The 15,910-nt window shown below is 38.5% G+C and overlaps 1 protein-coding gene across 3 annotated transcripts in view; it reads right to left on the bottom strand.

The window, feature by feature from the left end:
- Positions 1-510: 510 nt before the first annotated feature.
- Positions 511-15,910, bottom strand: part of srgap1a (SLIT-ROBO Rho GTPase activating protein 1a) — a 93,582-nt gene continuing 78,182 nt past the window's right edge. For 2 of the 3 annotated variants that reach the window (XM_087798124.1, XM_087798125.1), the window contains exons 18-22: positions 14,834-14,913; positions 10,313-10,493; positions 7,897-8,034; positions 3,744-4,131; positions 511-2,384 (exon numbers count right to left, since the gene is read on the bottom strand). In XM_087798124.1, coding sequence (XP_087654250.1) covers positions 1,980-2,384; positions 3,744-4,131; positions 7,897-8,034; positions 10,313-10,493; positions 14,834-14,913 — 1,192 coding nt within the window. In that variant the 3' untranslated portion in view covers positions 511-1,979. Of the gene's footprint in view, positions 2,385-3,678; positions 4,132-7,896; positions 8,035-10,312; positions 10,494-14,833; positions 14,914-15,910 lie in introns of all 3 variants that reach the window. The other variant, XM_087798126.1, reaches the window with a different exon arrangement.

Genomic DNA, 15,910 nt, shown 5'->3' with positions numbered 1-15,910 from the left:
ATTACACAAATCAAGAATACACACCAACTTTAACTATAATATTTGAAATACTTGACCAATTAAAGTATATGTACATTGACTCAGAATTTGGCGTACGGCTGAGCTAGGTTACTGTAGTTTTGCTCGAAATAAGTACAGCTAACCTAGGTGAGTGTACTTAAAGTCTGAATGTTGTGTACGGCTTAACTAGGTTAGTGTTATTTTGCTAAAAATTCTAAAGTACAGCCAAGACAGGTTGGTGTACTTTAACTCTGAATCTAGATAAAGGCTAAGATAAGTTTTTTCCCCCTTTTTTCTTGACCTTATAAGGGATGTAAGATTTCATTATTTATAATTGTTTCATTAGAATGATAGCAAAACTCAATTTCCCTTTAAAATATTTCTTCCTGGATCCAGACCAACAAAAATACACTTGTTTTTCCCATTCACACCATATCTAGATTTCAAGTGATTTTGCTATCGGATAAGACGCGTTGGTGGAAAATGTAGACAAGAATCAAAAGTCAGACGCAACAAACTATCTCCTTTATTAGAAACAAAGTCCTCCAGAGTTGCGATGAACTCTAAACGTTATGCCGCTACATGCCGTATATACACGTATGTACATAAAAGTGCAATGTCACCACGCGTACACTGTTGATAAACTCTGATACAACTCTTAGAACATGGCGTCGACACCTCCTCCGCGAGACCTTCTACTCGGACAACAAATGAGGAAGAGGATGAAGGTCCTTGAAACATTTGTCAAAGGCACTTTCACAGATGTACGCTAACAACAAAAACACATTTTCTTTTTTTTTTTTTTTTTTTTACAATAAAGTCGATATCTCTGTATAATCATCTCTTCTACTGCATTTCTGTTTCTAAATTAACCTCCTTTATATCCAGAAAGACAAAAATAAAGATTATAAAAATAATGAAAGTTAGTATTTTTAATCAATATTTAACTTTGGGTTACTATGTACACGAGATATCTGGCGCCCTCTGCAGGCGCGTGGAGTGAATACACATCGTCATCATGAATCGTTGATTTTTACACTAACAGTCATCAGGTCCATGGCTACTGTTGGCTAAACTCTCCAAGAGCGCCACCTAGAGTCTAAACACGCCACTGTGTCACATTCATGCTTTGACGTTTCAATGAGTATATACTGTATATTCTTGTAGATAATGTCCGAGGATCAACAGTTCACAAATAGTGTTTTTTTTTAAGCTCATTTCAAACAGGAAATAAGAGAATATTAGTGAGTCCAGCACGTCAGAGGTGGCACAAAAAAACCTGTTGAAGTGAAATGTAACATTAAACTTGTGAGACTGATGTGCTGTCGAGATGTCTTTCTAACATAACACTGTTCTGTAGTATTGATCAACAACAAGACGTTCAGAAGTACGAGGTCAGTGAACACATCGGTTGATTAAATAGACATTTTTTAAATCCGCTGTAAATCAGTTTCAACAATCGTTTCTTTATTGTTTAATTTTTTTTTTAAACAATCTTTGTAACCTTTGTAAGCAGAATAAGATTTTAGTGTAAACCTTTTATTTTTGGACGAGGTCATCCAAATATTGTAATTTAAAGTTAAATAAAACCAGAAATGAATTACATTTTTTTTTTAAACATTTTTTAATGGCAGCAGAATCTGGTTCTTTAGGTCGGGACGCTGCTTCTCTAAAGCTGCGTTCAACGACAGCAGATAAAAATTGGACATTGCAACACCAAATTCTAGAAAAACTCCCAAGTCGGCATCAGGAGTTAAATTCTAGTTTTAAGTTTTGCAACGTTTTTCCATCAAGGTGGATTTTTCTTTGCATTTTTTTTTGGCGATTGAAGCTCTGTATCATGTTAGGCTCTGTTACGAGTCTAAAACAAATCTGGGGACGTTTATAATCGAGTTCTTTAATATTTTGTTTTGCTTCATTCCCAAAATATAAGCAAAGATGTTAAAAGTAGCTGCACTGTTCGATCCTCTACTAGATGGTCACATGGTGCAGGACTTGTCCTGAGGGTCCTGGGAAGACGGGGCCGCGGGAGGAGGGGCCTGGCCCGACTTGGGCAGCACCATGGGTTTTGGTCGGAGGGCGGGAGGTTTGAGCTGAACCCCCATACGCGGCGCCACCGCAGGCTTGAAGGTGCTCAAGGCCTCGCTGGAGGACCCGGTGCTGCGGCGGTACGCCGGCTCGGCCCCGGATCGCAGCATGACGCCGTGGACGGGGCTGAGGGACTCGCTGGAGCTGGCCGGGGTGGGACCCCCGCCTCCGCTGCTGCCCGACGACTGACGCTGCTCCAGGGTGTCCAGCACCACGTCGGGGGCGTGCTTGGCCGAGCTCTGGCGCTCCAGCTCTCGCAGCTCGTTCAGAGCCGTGTTCATCGTCTCCTCTATGTCCTGCAGGGAAGACATGAACGCGTGAGTGTGAAGAAGAGACGACGCATGCCGTTAGAAAGCAGGAAAAGAAGAAAATTTAGGAGGAGAACCACAGGGATCAACCCTTGGATCCTTCTTTCTTATGTACACTAACATTGTAAATATGATTCTAATAATGTTAATATTTACTTTAACAAATAAAATATAACAATGACTAGTAGAAATAGTGAAGAAACAGAAGACGGATGATAAAAAAGAAGCAACAACATGAAGAAAAAGCACACAATGCACAAGCAGAAGTAGTATTTCAATCTAATACTTTCTCCTACTAGTAAGCAGCTTCAGTTTCTGGTAGAGTTAAGAACTTCTCTCATCTTTATTTACACTGTACATCACTATATCATCTGCAAAAATCATGGTTCATAGATGTTGATCATATCCATCACACTAGAAAGTTGTTATTGTTTAACTAGTTGTTAAAATGATTTTGTACTTTTTCTGACAATAACTCCATTTTTAAATTATTAATACATCTTTCTTGTTTCGTTTCAGATATTAGTTGTATCTAATAATGTAAAATTAATTGGTCTGTTACAGGGTTGTAAGAAAATATTGAAACACTTTTTTTATGATACTTTATTGATATTCAACAATTTGTATTTCATTTTTTTGGATTTAAAATCCCATCTAACGTGTGTAAAATTATAATTTTCTTATATAAACTTAACTGCAAATGCAAATATTTAAGGTGTTTGTTCATTTTTGTGTTGCAATTAAACCTCCAGCCACTAGATGGCAGCCGTCATTACACCTCCTGATGCCATATAAACAATTGAATACTGCAAGATCCAGGTGACGACTGAGGACAAGGGGATACAGTCAACTTTTTTTGTTTTAAAACAAATGAAAGCGGTTATGAATTCTTCAAAAGTCATATGGTCTGTAAATACTGAAACACCAGTGTCAAGTACTTGGACAATACTACAAATACATCCTTGTTCCTACAGTATCCATCACACTAGAAATCCCCTTCTTGTCCTCATCAATGTTAACAAGAATTATTTTGTTGTTAAGTTAAGGTAAAGTAAGGTAATGCTGCGATTCTATTTTTGTTGAGACTACCTTTTTTTTTTTCCCTTTCAGGCCATTTTATTTATTAATCAACAAAATTACAGAATAGTCTGTGACTAGACGAATTAAAAACTTCCTCTCAAGATCCACTAAGTCTCAGCTGCGCCCCCTGCTGTCTGCTAGTGAAACACACACACAGTCGCAGCCAGACGAAGCAGAAGACAGGGAACAACTATGTGTTTACAGGGCCGGGCAGGGCTTTGATGGTGGAGGGAGCTGCGGTCGGCTCGCCGCTCTTCCGGCGCTGACCTGTGCGATGGTCTCCGGGTCCAGGGGCTTCCCTCCGTGATGGTGGTGGTGATGGAGGTGGTGATGGTGGTGGGGGTCTGAGAAGCCCGTGTACTGGCCCGAGGAGGTGGAGCGGCGGATAGGGGGGCTCTCCATCTTCTTCAGGGACTCGTGGCGGCTGATGTTGCTCAGGCTGCCGTGGCCGGTGCGGCGCCGGCGCTCCGGACTGTCCAAGTGGTTGCGGCTGCGGAGCATGTCACGGGGGCTGAAGTGACCCAGCACGGGAGAGCCCATCTCTGGGGTCGCCCCGTGTCCACCGTGGACTTGCTGGGAGGGGTGCACCATGCAGTGCACGTCGCTGGGGCGGGCGGGCGGGCGACGAGTAGGTGGCTCTGAACGTTTCCTGTGCCTAATGAAAGAAGATGTATTCATTTATAAAAATCTCTACCAAATAATGTTCTTTAAAGACTTTTATATCATCTTTTCAGTCTCAGGACCTTTTTGACAACATGAATAACATTCAAATGTGAAATAAAATGGAATTTATTATTTAAAAATATCAAATATAAAACTTGATATGAGAGATCTTATATACTTTATTATGATGTATTCTTTGCAGATGTCGAGATATTTTCAAAAGTAAAATAACTGCAGTAATGTTTATAGCCACCAGGAGGAGCTCTCATCTTTTACGACGTCAACGTTAGTCGAGTGCAAGAAGTGAAAACAATCATACAAAGAGTTCATCTTATTCAAAAGTTCAAAATGTAAAGAACTTTTATCATGAACGTCAAACTTAATAACTTGATACTTCAAAGTTTATTAATGTACGTTTATACGTTTATGGACTTAAGATAAAATAAGGGACAGAGATAACATATGTCAATAAAACGACAAAAACAGGAATTTGTTTGGTCAAACATATAGATAATTAAGATAAGTTGAATAAAAAAGACAATATGAAAATATTATATCTCCTATCAGGTAAATCGACAGTTTATTTGTCCCATAAACTATTCAATATTTTGGCCACTTGTGTGATTGAGTTTGACCCCCATGACCTTTATGTCCAAAAAGTAACAAGGTTTTTTCATTTGACTAGTTGGAGAAATGATTAAGGCATTAAGGTGTGAATATATCCAACAACAAAAAGTAGAAGTATGTTAAATCATAACACCTGATCTTGAGGTTCAGTCAAGGTTAGCTAAGCGCCGGCATTGAGGGGTAACATGGATATAAGGTCATGAGTGATCATCGCCCCCCCCCACGTTTGTCAGGTGAGTATTTCGTTGACTTGTGCGAGAGGCAAAAAATGGTCTAAATAAAGCGGAAGACATCAATGATTCATCACGGTTGGGGGGTCACGGAGAGAGTGGGAGGAGGAGGAGGGGGTTCACCAGGGAGCCGGTGACAGGTACAGAGTGTTGCAGATGACGTGAGCGCTTTGATTATCGCTCATGTGAAGCCACTGACTCACGTACTCCAGATGATAGCGACGCTGAAGCCGAGTGTGAATCACCGGCGGCGGCAAAGTCGTTTTCTCTCAATAAAACAAAAACATCGGCGTGTTTTAAGAATCTCATCGGTGGCACGATGCCAGAAGAAAGAGTCGTGACTGGAGGTGTGTGTGTGTGTGTGTGTGTGTGTCGACGCTCTGAGAATGTTATTATGGGTCCCAGCAGGAGCCTTCTAGTCACCGGAAACCTGACAGGAATCTGAGGTTACCTGTCGTCAGGAAAGAGTAGGTGTTGCGTAAGAGGCCACTATTCTACCGACGGTGGTTTCTTCAGTCGAGGAGAGAAGTGATGCATGAAAAACTGAGGGAGTTTGGAGGCAAATGCATGTCCTCTGTTGCCACAGTATAGGCTGTAGGGATGTGTTGATGAAGCCTCGTGAAACAGCTGTGAAGTGATGTCGTCATTTCAAAAGGCCACTAGATGTCACTATGATTTATGATCTTTAGCCTTTATCTACTACTTACTGTAAACATATTTTTTTTAACTTACAGTGATATCTACAGTGGTGTTTCATGATACAGTGTCTTCACTACACAGTTGTATCATGATACATTTTCTTTACTATATCATGATAGAGGGTCTTCACTACATAGTTGTATCATGATACAGTGTCTTCACTATACCATGATACAGGCTCTTCACTACATAGTTGTATCATGAAACAGTGTGTTCACTACAATGTTGTATCATGATAAAGTGTAGTGAACACATACTGTATCATGATACAGCTGTGTAGTGAACACACAGTTGTATCATGATACAATGTCATCACTATATCATGATACAGTGTATTCACTATATTACGATACAGTGTCTTCACTATAATACGATTAAAGTGTCTTCACTACAAAGTTGTATCTTGATACAGTGTCTTCACTATATCATGATACAGTGTCTTCACTACAAAGTTGTATCATGACCCAGTGTCTTCACTATATCATGATACAGTGTCTTCACTATATCATGATACAGTGTCTTCACTACAAAGTTGTATCATGACCCAGTGTCTTCACTATATCATGATACAGTGTCTTCACTACAAAGTTGCATCATGATACAGTGTCTTCACTACAAAGTTGTATCATGATACAGTGTCTTTACTATATCACAATAGAGTATTCACGACACAGCTGTATCATAATACAGTGTCTTTACTACACAGTTGTATCATGATACAGTGTTTTCACTACACAGCTGTATCATGATACAGTGTCTTCACTACACAGCTGTGTCATGATACAGTGTCTTCACTACACAGCTGTATACTGATACAGTGTCTTCACTACACAGCTGTGTCATGATACAGTGTCTTCACTACACAGCTGTATACTGATACAGTGTCTTCACTACACAGCTGTATACTGATACAGTGTCTTCACTACACAGCTGTTTCATGATACTGTGTCTTCACTACACAGCTGTATCATGATACAGTGTCTTCACTACACAGCTGTATCATGATACAGTGTCTTCACTACACAGTTGTATCATGATACAGTGTCTTCCCTACACAGTTGTATCATGATACAGTGTCTTCACTACACAGCTGTTTCATGATACTGTGTCTTCACTACACAGCTGTATCCTGATACAGTGTCTTCACTACACAGCTGTTTCATGATACATTGTCTTCACTACACAGTTGTATCATGATACAGTGTCTACACTGGACAGCTGTATCATGATACAGTGTCTTCACTACACAGTTGTATCATGATACAGTGTCTTCACTACACAGCTGTATCATGATACAGTGTCTTAACTACACAGTTGTATCATGATACAGTGTCTTAACTACACAGTTGTATCATGATACAGCTGTGTAGTGAAGACACTGTATCATGATACAGTGTCTTCACTACACAGCTGTTTCATGATACATTGTCTTCACTACACAGTTGTATCATGATACAGTGTCTACACTGGACAGCTGTATCATGATACAGTGTCTTCACTACACAGTTGTATCATGATACAGTGTCTTCACTACACAGCTGTATCATGATACAGTGTCTTAACTACACAGTTGTATCATGATACAGTGTCTTAACTACACAGTTGTATCATGATACAGTGTCTACACTGGACAGCTGTATCATGATACAGTGTCTTCACTACACAGCTGTTTCATGATACATTGTCTTCACTACACAGTTGTATCATGATACAGTGTCTACACTGGACAGCTGTATCATGATACAGTGTCTTCACTACACAGTTGTATCATGATACAGTGTCTTCACTACACAGCTGTATCATGATACAGTGTCTTAACTACACAGTTGTATCATGATACAGTGTCTTAACTACACAGTTGTATCATGATACAGTGTCTACACTGGACAGCTGTATCATGATACAGTGTCTTCACTACACAGTTGTATCATGATACAGCGTCTTCACTACACAGCTGTATCATGATACAGTGTCTTAACTACACAGTTGTATCATGATACAGTGTCTTAACTACACAGTTGTATCATGATACAGTGTCTTCACTACACAGCTGTATCATGAGGCCTCATCAACTAATCGGTGTTAGATGTGTCAGTGAGTGGCTGTTGAGCCTGAATATGAAGGTAACCTTGAAAAATACATTTGGGTAAATATAGTTTTTAAGTCGCACGTCAACCTAATGACGCCTCATGGACACCAACCTGCTGATGTAGGCCTCCGAGAGGCGGGGGTCGGTGGGCGAACCCACGTCTTTCCCCGGACACTTGTCATCTCCCCCGTGGCCACTGCTGGCCTCGCTGTCAGCCTTCTGACTCAGAGTGTCGGAGAAGTTGTCATCTCTGGGACACGGAGACAAGAGCGTTGAGACAGACTGACACCCCCCAAAACGAAAAAAAAACCTGCACATTCAGCCAAACGTCTCCACATTTTCTTGGATGACAGTGTGTGATATTAGATTCCTGCGAGTCAGCACGTCTCCGAGCGCGACTACAGAGTTCCGGGGAGTCACCAGAGTCACATTTCTGTCAGTATCTCTGTGATGCATGAGACGCTGCCACAGAAGAACGTTTGGGTTTAACCTCCGCAGCTGCTCACCATCAGGCGTTATTTGAGGGTTAGTTGTTTATAATAGAGGGACAGCAGCGATTTGATCAACACAGACTCAATGTCAAAAACTTAAGGCCTGGTATGATGTCAATGTAATACATTTTAAAATCAAACATGTACTTAAGGGACATATAGCAGGGGTCCCTGAATAATGTCTCCATTATATTCTCCGACTGACCTTCAGATAAAAACAGCAAAAACAAAATAGCATGACTGGTTTGTGAGTGTTAAGTGGATGAAAAACACGTCTAAAAAAAACATCGCTGAATCAGCAAAACTGTTTTTGTCTGCGACAAAATGGAGTTTGTGTTTTACTAATTTTCACTAGTTAACATGCTTAATGTTTGAGTTAACTTGATGTGTCACGATACACAGGCTGTTGGTACTTCAGAGAAAATCTGTTTGTTTTTTCCAAAATAAAACACATTTCAGACAGTATTAATGAATAAAAAATATGAAGGCATTTGATGAGGATAAAAGATTATAAATATTTTTTTCTTTATGTGCAGACTAGTAAAAAAAAAATCCTCATTGATCAATATCAATTCCTGGACCGGGGTTAAATATCCTTTATTTTAAATTAAAACTTATGCATACATCATGTCTGTAAACATCGGTGTCATGACTTACAAACTGATATTCTCTCTATGAGTCGGACAATAATTACCAAAAGTACTAGTTACGATATTTATTCTATTACAATGTTAAAAAAAAAAAGTTAAAAATATCAGATGATATTAGTTATTATTTTGATTTAAGCTGCATTTAAAACACAATTTCAGCGATTCCCTGTATGTATTTATTGACTTGTTATTTACTTCCTTCTACTTTGATATTGATTAAGTCACTTTTCTTTTCGCTGCTCAGTTTTTGTAGTTTAAAAGAATATATGAAAGGCTTTAATGCAATGTTTTTTTTAATTCACATAAAAAACAATCATAACTTTTGTCTTCCTCACATCACATTATTCCACTGAACAGTGCGAAAGGGGAAGCAGGAGATTCCAAATGACCTCTTTATTTGGCCCGACTTCTAGTGAGACGGTGACTCAAGTTTATTTGGCAGAGTTTACGCATCAGAGCGACGAGGCGGAGGACGACCCGGCGGCCGAGCTGGACTGACAGCAGCGGGCAGTACAAACATGCCTGGTGGTCTTATGTGACCCCCAGGACAGTTGTCTATTAAGGACAATTTCTTGACACAAATAAAATGTAAATAAATGTTAAAAATGGAATTTACACCAGGAAAAATGCATCTCAGCATAAAGCTGAATCAGCAAAACAGTTTTTTCCCCGAATATGTATTCCATAAATTTTTACTAGTTTAAAGACTTATTTATTTTTGTAAGAATTACCAAAAAACAAGCATCTTTAAGCGTTGAGAGTCACAGTCTAATCTAATTTGGGAGAAAACCTAGTCATTTTTTCTCATGAAAAGAACACTTTTCAGACAGTTAATATGGCTAAAAATACATATATAGATAATATAGTATATAATCAACAAAAATATGTATAAATTATTATTTTATTCTCAGGCAGTCTGGTAAAAAAAATGCCTCAAGGACTGGAACCTACATTACCTACATATAAAATATATTTTAAAAAGGTTTAAAAAAGTTTGTCTTTCTGTCTGAAAAAATACAATTATTCAAAAATAACTATCTAAACATTGGCATGCTGAGGTTTTAGCATGTTTATCATATTTGTTTTAGTCATTTAATATGGATTCATTATCTTAAAAATATAGAGAATAATAATAAATATTTCAACACTAAATTAAAATAATAATAAAGTTCATATATATTTTCATTATTAATTATTTAATTCTAAACAAAAAAAAAAACATAGTTTAATGTATATTCCCTCAAATAAATCACAGTAAATCTGGATTTATGTGTTCATTTGCCAATGTTGACAATTCTAGGACTGCACTGTGTAATCTTTTAAGGCTGAAAAGTGTCAAATGAAGGCCTTTAATCGATTAAAAAAAAAATGCGAGTGAAAAACTCACATGTCCTGGACGACGATGTACTGGTGCGGCACCAGGCCGTCGATGCCGTTGTGGCGTCCCTCCCACCAGTCCTCCGACGCCCGCTGGTACAGCAGCAGGGAGGCGCCCTTCTTGAAGGACAGCTCTCTGGACGAGCGCCCGACGTAGTCGAACTTGGCGATGGCTTCAATGGGCTCGCCCTCTGTCAACAGAGCGGATTAAACGGGTCAGGTACAGTTCATTCACAAAGACGTTAAGTGGAGGAATCAAACCCACAGCCTGCAGCTAATAAATGATTGGACCAGAAGAATCTGTCGAGTTTAAAAACATGAACTGTCAAAAAACCAATCAGAATGTGTTAAATGATTCAATGTCAATATCTATGTCAAATCTTTACTTTTTAGTTATTTAGGACTAGGATTCGGCACCTTTACTCAGGACTAGTGAGGCTGAAGCCTCATGAAACAGCAGATGAGGTATCATGATACAGTGTCTTCTTTTTGAAAGAATTTTATTCATAAGGTGCCTTTCAAAAGACACAAGAACATCATAGAGACAGATGTGTGTATATATATACAGTATATATATATATTGATCTTATTCTTGTTTAATGGAATTGGTAAACAATATATAGATGCATTACCGCCACCTACTGGTGTGGAGTGTGGACCGGAATCTAATTTAACTCTAAATATAAATATAAATAAATAGCTTATACTAATAATTTACAAATGTATATGTTTTCTTTCCTAATTTTACTCTACCCTAAAATATTGTGGTACCAAATCGTAACCTTTTTTACCGACATTTTTGAACTTTATAAATGTAATATGTATAACTTTAATCTCGTAATAAAATAATTCATAATCCATCGTATTTAACACATTTAAACATTTAACAACAACATTTAAAAAACAAAAAACTCATGAATGTCCCCGTCTAGCAGTGGAAACAAATGCAAATGAACATGTCATCTATCTTTGATTTATTTGCTCATTCTGTTGTTATAAAGAAAGATACAATAAAAAAATACATTTCTTTTCCTAGAAAAAATGATCTGTTCAATAACCAAGTTTTAAGGTGAAATAAAACCCCTGTAACACTTTAAATCTTTTTATATTTTAAAGATTCTAATGTGCATTCTTCATGCACATTATCGTTTAATGACTTTAAAGAACGGGGGAAGTTTGAAAACAGCTCCGTCAGACCATTTCTTCACGACTCTAAGCAAATATGCATGCACGACAGCAACCCGGGGATATAAATAGCTTATTTATTCCTCCCTCACTGCTACTTCTGCCCTCCTCTCATCGCACTTCAGCTCAGACAGGGGGTCCCTGGGCAGACGCAAGCCTCACCCTCCACAGCCTTTATATGTATTGAGTCAGCCGGTACAGACCGTGGATAGCCGTCATGATATCTCTCTCACCGGAGTGATTCCCAGATGTGCGGTGGAGGCCACGTGAGGCGGGAAATACACTCCTAATTCAGAGCAGAGAGACGGATTCTTCATCTCTTCCCCCGTCCTTTTCAATCTCATCCACTTTTATTGTATTTTTTATCAGCCTTTAACGTGTAACCTTGCTCGGCTCACTGGCTCGTCGGGAATGACGTGGCGTGGATGAAATGTGACAAGCAGGAATTTACTGGCTGAATTAATTGGGCTGCACGGCAGCAGACGGCCTCAGCTCTGCACACGTCGACGCAGAGACTTGTTTTTCCCTCTTTTCTCCTCAACTTTTCCGACGGATTCATCTCCTCCTCCACGCCGACAGCGGCACTACACGCTTGAAAAGGTCGTCGGTGACCGATCTTTCGGAAAGTTTTTTGCGGGCACACACTCGACCGTGACTTTTAGAGAGACGAAGAGACGCGATCAGTCACATGTCCCACGCGAGAGGGTTTGTCCTACATCTTTAATCGTACAACAGCTGAGAGCAGCACATGCACTGATAAACAAGTCTATTCTCTTGGTCTTAAGGATTTAAAAGTGAGAGAGTAAGTAAGTAAGTAATTTTGATTTGTATAGTGCTTTTCTAGACCAGGGTCACAAAGCGCTTAAACAATCAAAAAATATTCAATAAAGTATATACATTTAAGGGCAAGATAAAACTGATAACACAACAGGAGTTCCGGAAAATCAAGGAAAAGCCTGAACAAATAAAAACGTCTTAAGATGTTTCTTAAAGGAGTCAGTAGATCCATCAAGCGCAGAGAGAGAGGAAGATTGTTCCAAAGCTTAGGAGCAACAGCCTGGAAGGATTTCTCTCCTCTGGTCCTGAACCGTGTGCGAGGAACCATCAGTAGATTCTGATCCACAGACCTCAGAGCCCGAGCTGGGGTGTAAGGCTGGATCAGATCAGTGATGTAAGGAGGAGCCTGACCATGAATAGATCTGAAAGTAAGAACCAGAATTTTAAAGTTGATCCTGAAAGAAACTGGAAGCCAGTGAAGAGTTTTAAGGATCGGAGAAATGTGAGTTCTTCTACTAGAGCGGGTCAGAATTCTCGCTGCAGAGTAAAGAGTAAAACTTGCACAAACGCCGTCACAACGAGGGCGTCCTGCCAACAACGGGAATCGATGTTGGTTGACCTTTGACCTGACCAGGTCATGTATTTATCGGCAAACGCATGATTAAAAGTAACAATACGACACACTAGGGTATATACGTGTATTACGTCACGATACGCATCACGACACATGGATAACAATATGATATAATTCCATATATTACGATACTGTAGAAACAAGAATATATTTGTAGTATTGCAGAATTTACAGACCACATGACTCTAGACAAACTCGTAACTGCTTTCTTTTGTTTTGAAACCAAAAATCAGCTTTAAAAGCTTCTGAAGTCAACTGTATCCTCTCGTCCTCAGTCATCACCGGAAACCGGAGATTCTTCAAACTCTTTTAAAACAAATATGTCCTGTCTTGTGTCGTATTAAAGTGGTCGAAGCACATTAGTAGTCAGGACTCCAAAAAGTGATTGACACCACGCAGACATAACCCACAAAGGTCCCCATTTACACTGCCTGAAAAGTAACTTTTGCAAGATAGAAAACTTATTTTAAAACTTGTTTAACATGATTAAACTAAATAATTTTCATCTAGCAGCATATTTTTTTAATTTCATATTAATTATATTTTCAATAATATCGTAAAAGGACCAGGGCCGGGTCTAGGCAGGGGCAAGAGGGGGCCTGGCCCACTCAAATAAATGTTGTGCCCCCTCAAACTTACATGTAAGTAAGTAAGTAACAGCACAATGCCCCCTCAAGATTTGTGGCTGCCCCCTCATACATGCCTGTCTAGACCCGGCCCTGAAAAGGACCAAGAACAAAAGTGTAAAAGTAATCTTCACTTTTGAATTGATCTTACATTTTGGTTGAAGAATAAGAAATATCTATATTATAAAAAAAAACAACACATTTTGTATTTACACTAAACCTAACAAATGATAATAGAAAGAAATCTAAAATAAAGTCGTCAACTGTCAGAAACACTGTATATGATCTGTTTACAGACTACACCTTGGAAAGTCATATTTAGGAATGAGATCAATCTAGATGTGTTTTTTTTTCAGCCAAATATTTCAGTCCAAACCTTTTTTCACATAGACAAAAAAGATGGTCTTATAGCCATTATAATATTTTCCTACCTTTCAAAATAAATACATTAGAAGATAAGTTATTTAAAAGCTCTTCACCTAAAACAAATGTGGATCAAGACGCTTGAGAGGAGAATCGCTTTTTTTTTCCTGGTTTGAAACTTAAATGAGGTCATGGAGGATTTAAAAATAACTCAAGACAATAACTCGACCACAATTCAAGACTCCTATGGGAGGAACTGCACTCAGTCGGAACATCCTCGTCTGCACTGACACAGTTCTGGAGACGTTCTAGCAAGAAAGATTAATCATTAATTCCCACACATTTGTTTGACTTAGAGAAGAATATTTATATAAACGCATTCCTTTTATCAATAGTCAGATAACAAAATTAGATTTTTTCTTTTGAACTTTTAACATCTGCAACGTTTGATTTTCCGGAGCGTGATTCATCACGTCTTAAGTCGCCACAGGTGGCGTCTACTTATCTCAAACTGGCAGCACATGGAAGTGTCGCACATGTTGCTAGTTTCCCCGACACGACTGATAAACATCCAGCTCCATCTTGATGCATTTGTACAGACTTCTCCTGGACACGTGGCGCTGCGGTGCATCGTTAATAAATCACAGGATGCAACTCGCACACAATGCATTTGCTATTGTTGTAGGAAATCTCTTGCTTTATGTGGAAAACTTCAAGGGAAAGGCAACTTCAAATAGAAAAGTATTGACTTGAAACTGTGGAAATACAAACACAATCACCAGGAAAATTATGAGACATAATCCCTCATGTCTGACTTGGTTTGCCCCGGGGTTTCCTCCCGTCATAGGGTTAACTATTTGACTTATATTTTGGAAAATATTTTAATACTTCCACGTGGTTTATAGGTTTGCTTTTGAGAATATTTAAGATTCATAAACTGACTGACCATCTTCGCTGGTGTGCGTCTCTGTGCCGCCTTCATTGTCCACCTCCTCCAGGGCTCCATGTTCACTGTAAGGGCTCTCACTGTGGGGAAGAAAAGATACAGTGACTTGTCGTCTACAGCCATCTTATTTCATCCCTAATCTTATGATAACAACTTCAGAAAAGTATCTTTTAAACACAACACGTTATAAGCCATGCTAATATAATAGCTAAGCTAATGCTAAAAACAAACGTAATTGAACTCAGAAGACCATCTACGGGAAAAAAAAAGGTTTTAAAATGTATTTCTTTTGTTTCCCATTCGACCTTACAACTCACTTAAAAAGTGTTTTGCCTGAAGAGTCCATTTCTGAGCTTTTTTGGCAAGTTGACTTGAGCTAGCAATAGCATCGCCTCGCAGAAGCTAAGTAGACCTGAAGTATATTGATGAAGGTGGAGCTGAACTACTTTCCTCTGGTGTTTTTCTAAATAATAATGTATCTGTGTTGTAGAATTAGAGCTAAGATTTGTCATTTTGTTTTCAATTTTCCTTGTGTTGCTTTAAAATTGTGTTTTAATACAACAAAAGTGTTTTATCTACAGCCGCCAACTTAGCAATTGAGCTTTCAAGGCAAAGTGAGGCCTTTTTTTCCTTGAATTTCTGGAACTCCTGTGTTGTTCTCAGTATTATCTTGATCTTTAAAGTATATACTTTTTTGAGTATTGTTTTGATTGTTTAAGCGCTTTGTGACCCTGGTCTCGAAAAGCGCTATATAAATAAATATTACTTACTTACTTACTTACTTTTTACTGTATTTATGCAGCCCTCAAGATCATGTAGAAACTAATAATTATAGTTTGTATTTATTCATATTATCCATCAATAGTCTCTAAATATTACTATAGAGCTTCTGTTTTAGGACTTAAGTCATTACCTTTTGTCATTTTAGTTCCTAGATTTTGTCATTTTTGCAAGTGTTTATTGCCCCTCAAGTAGATTTAAGAGAATATAAAACAAGATTTGAAAAAATAAATTTGTATTAAAAAATAAACAATAAACAAATACAAATTATATTTACCCACTGGTTATAAAAGTAAT

This window comes from Callionymus lyra, chromosome 8 (genome assembly GCF_982586985.1).
Source record: "Callionymus lyra chromosome 8, fCalLyr1.hap1.1, whole genome shotgun sequence".
NCBI lineage: Eukaryota > Metazoa > Chordata > Actinopteri > Syngnathiformes > Callionymidae > Callionymus > Callionymus lyra.
This window is presented reverse-complemented; position numbering and strand designations above follow the sequence as displayed.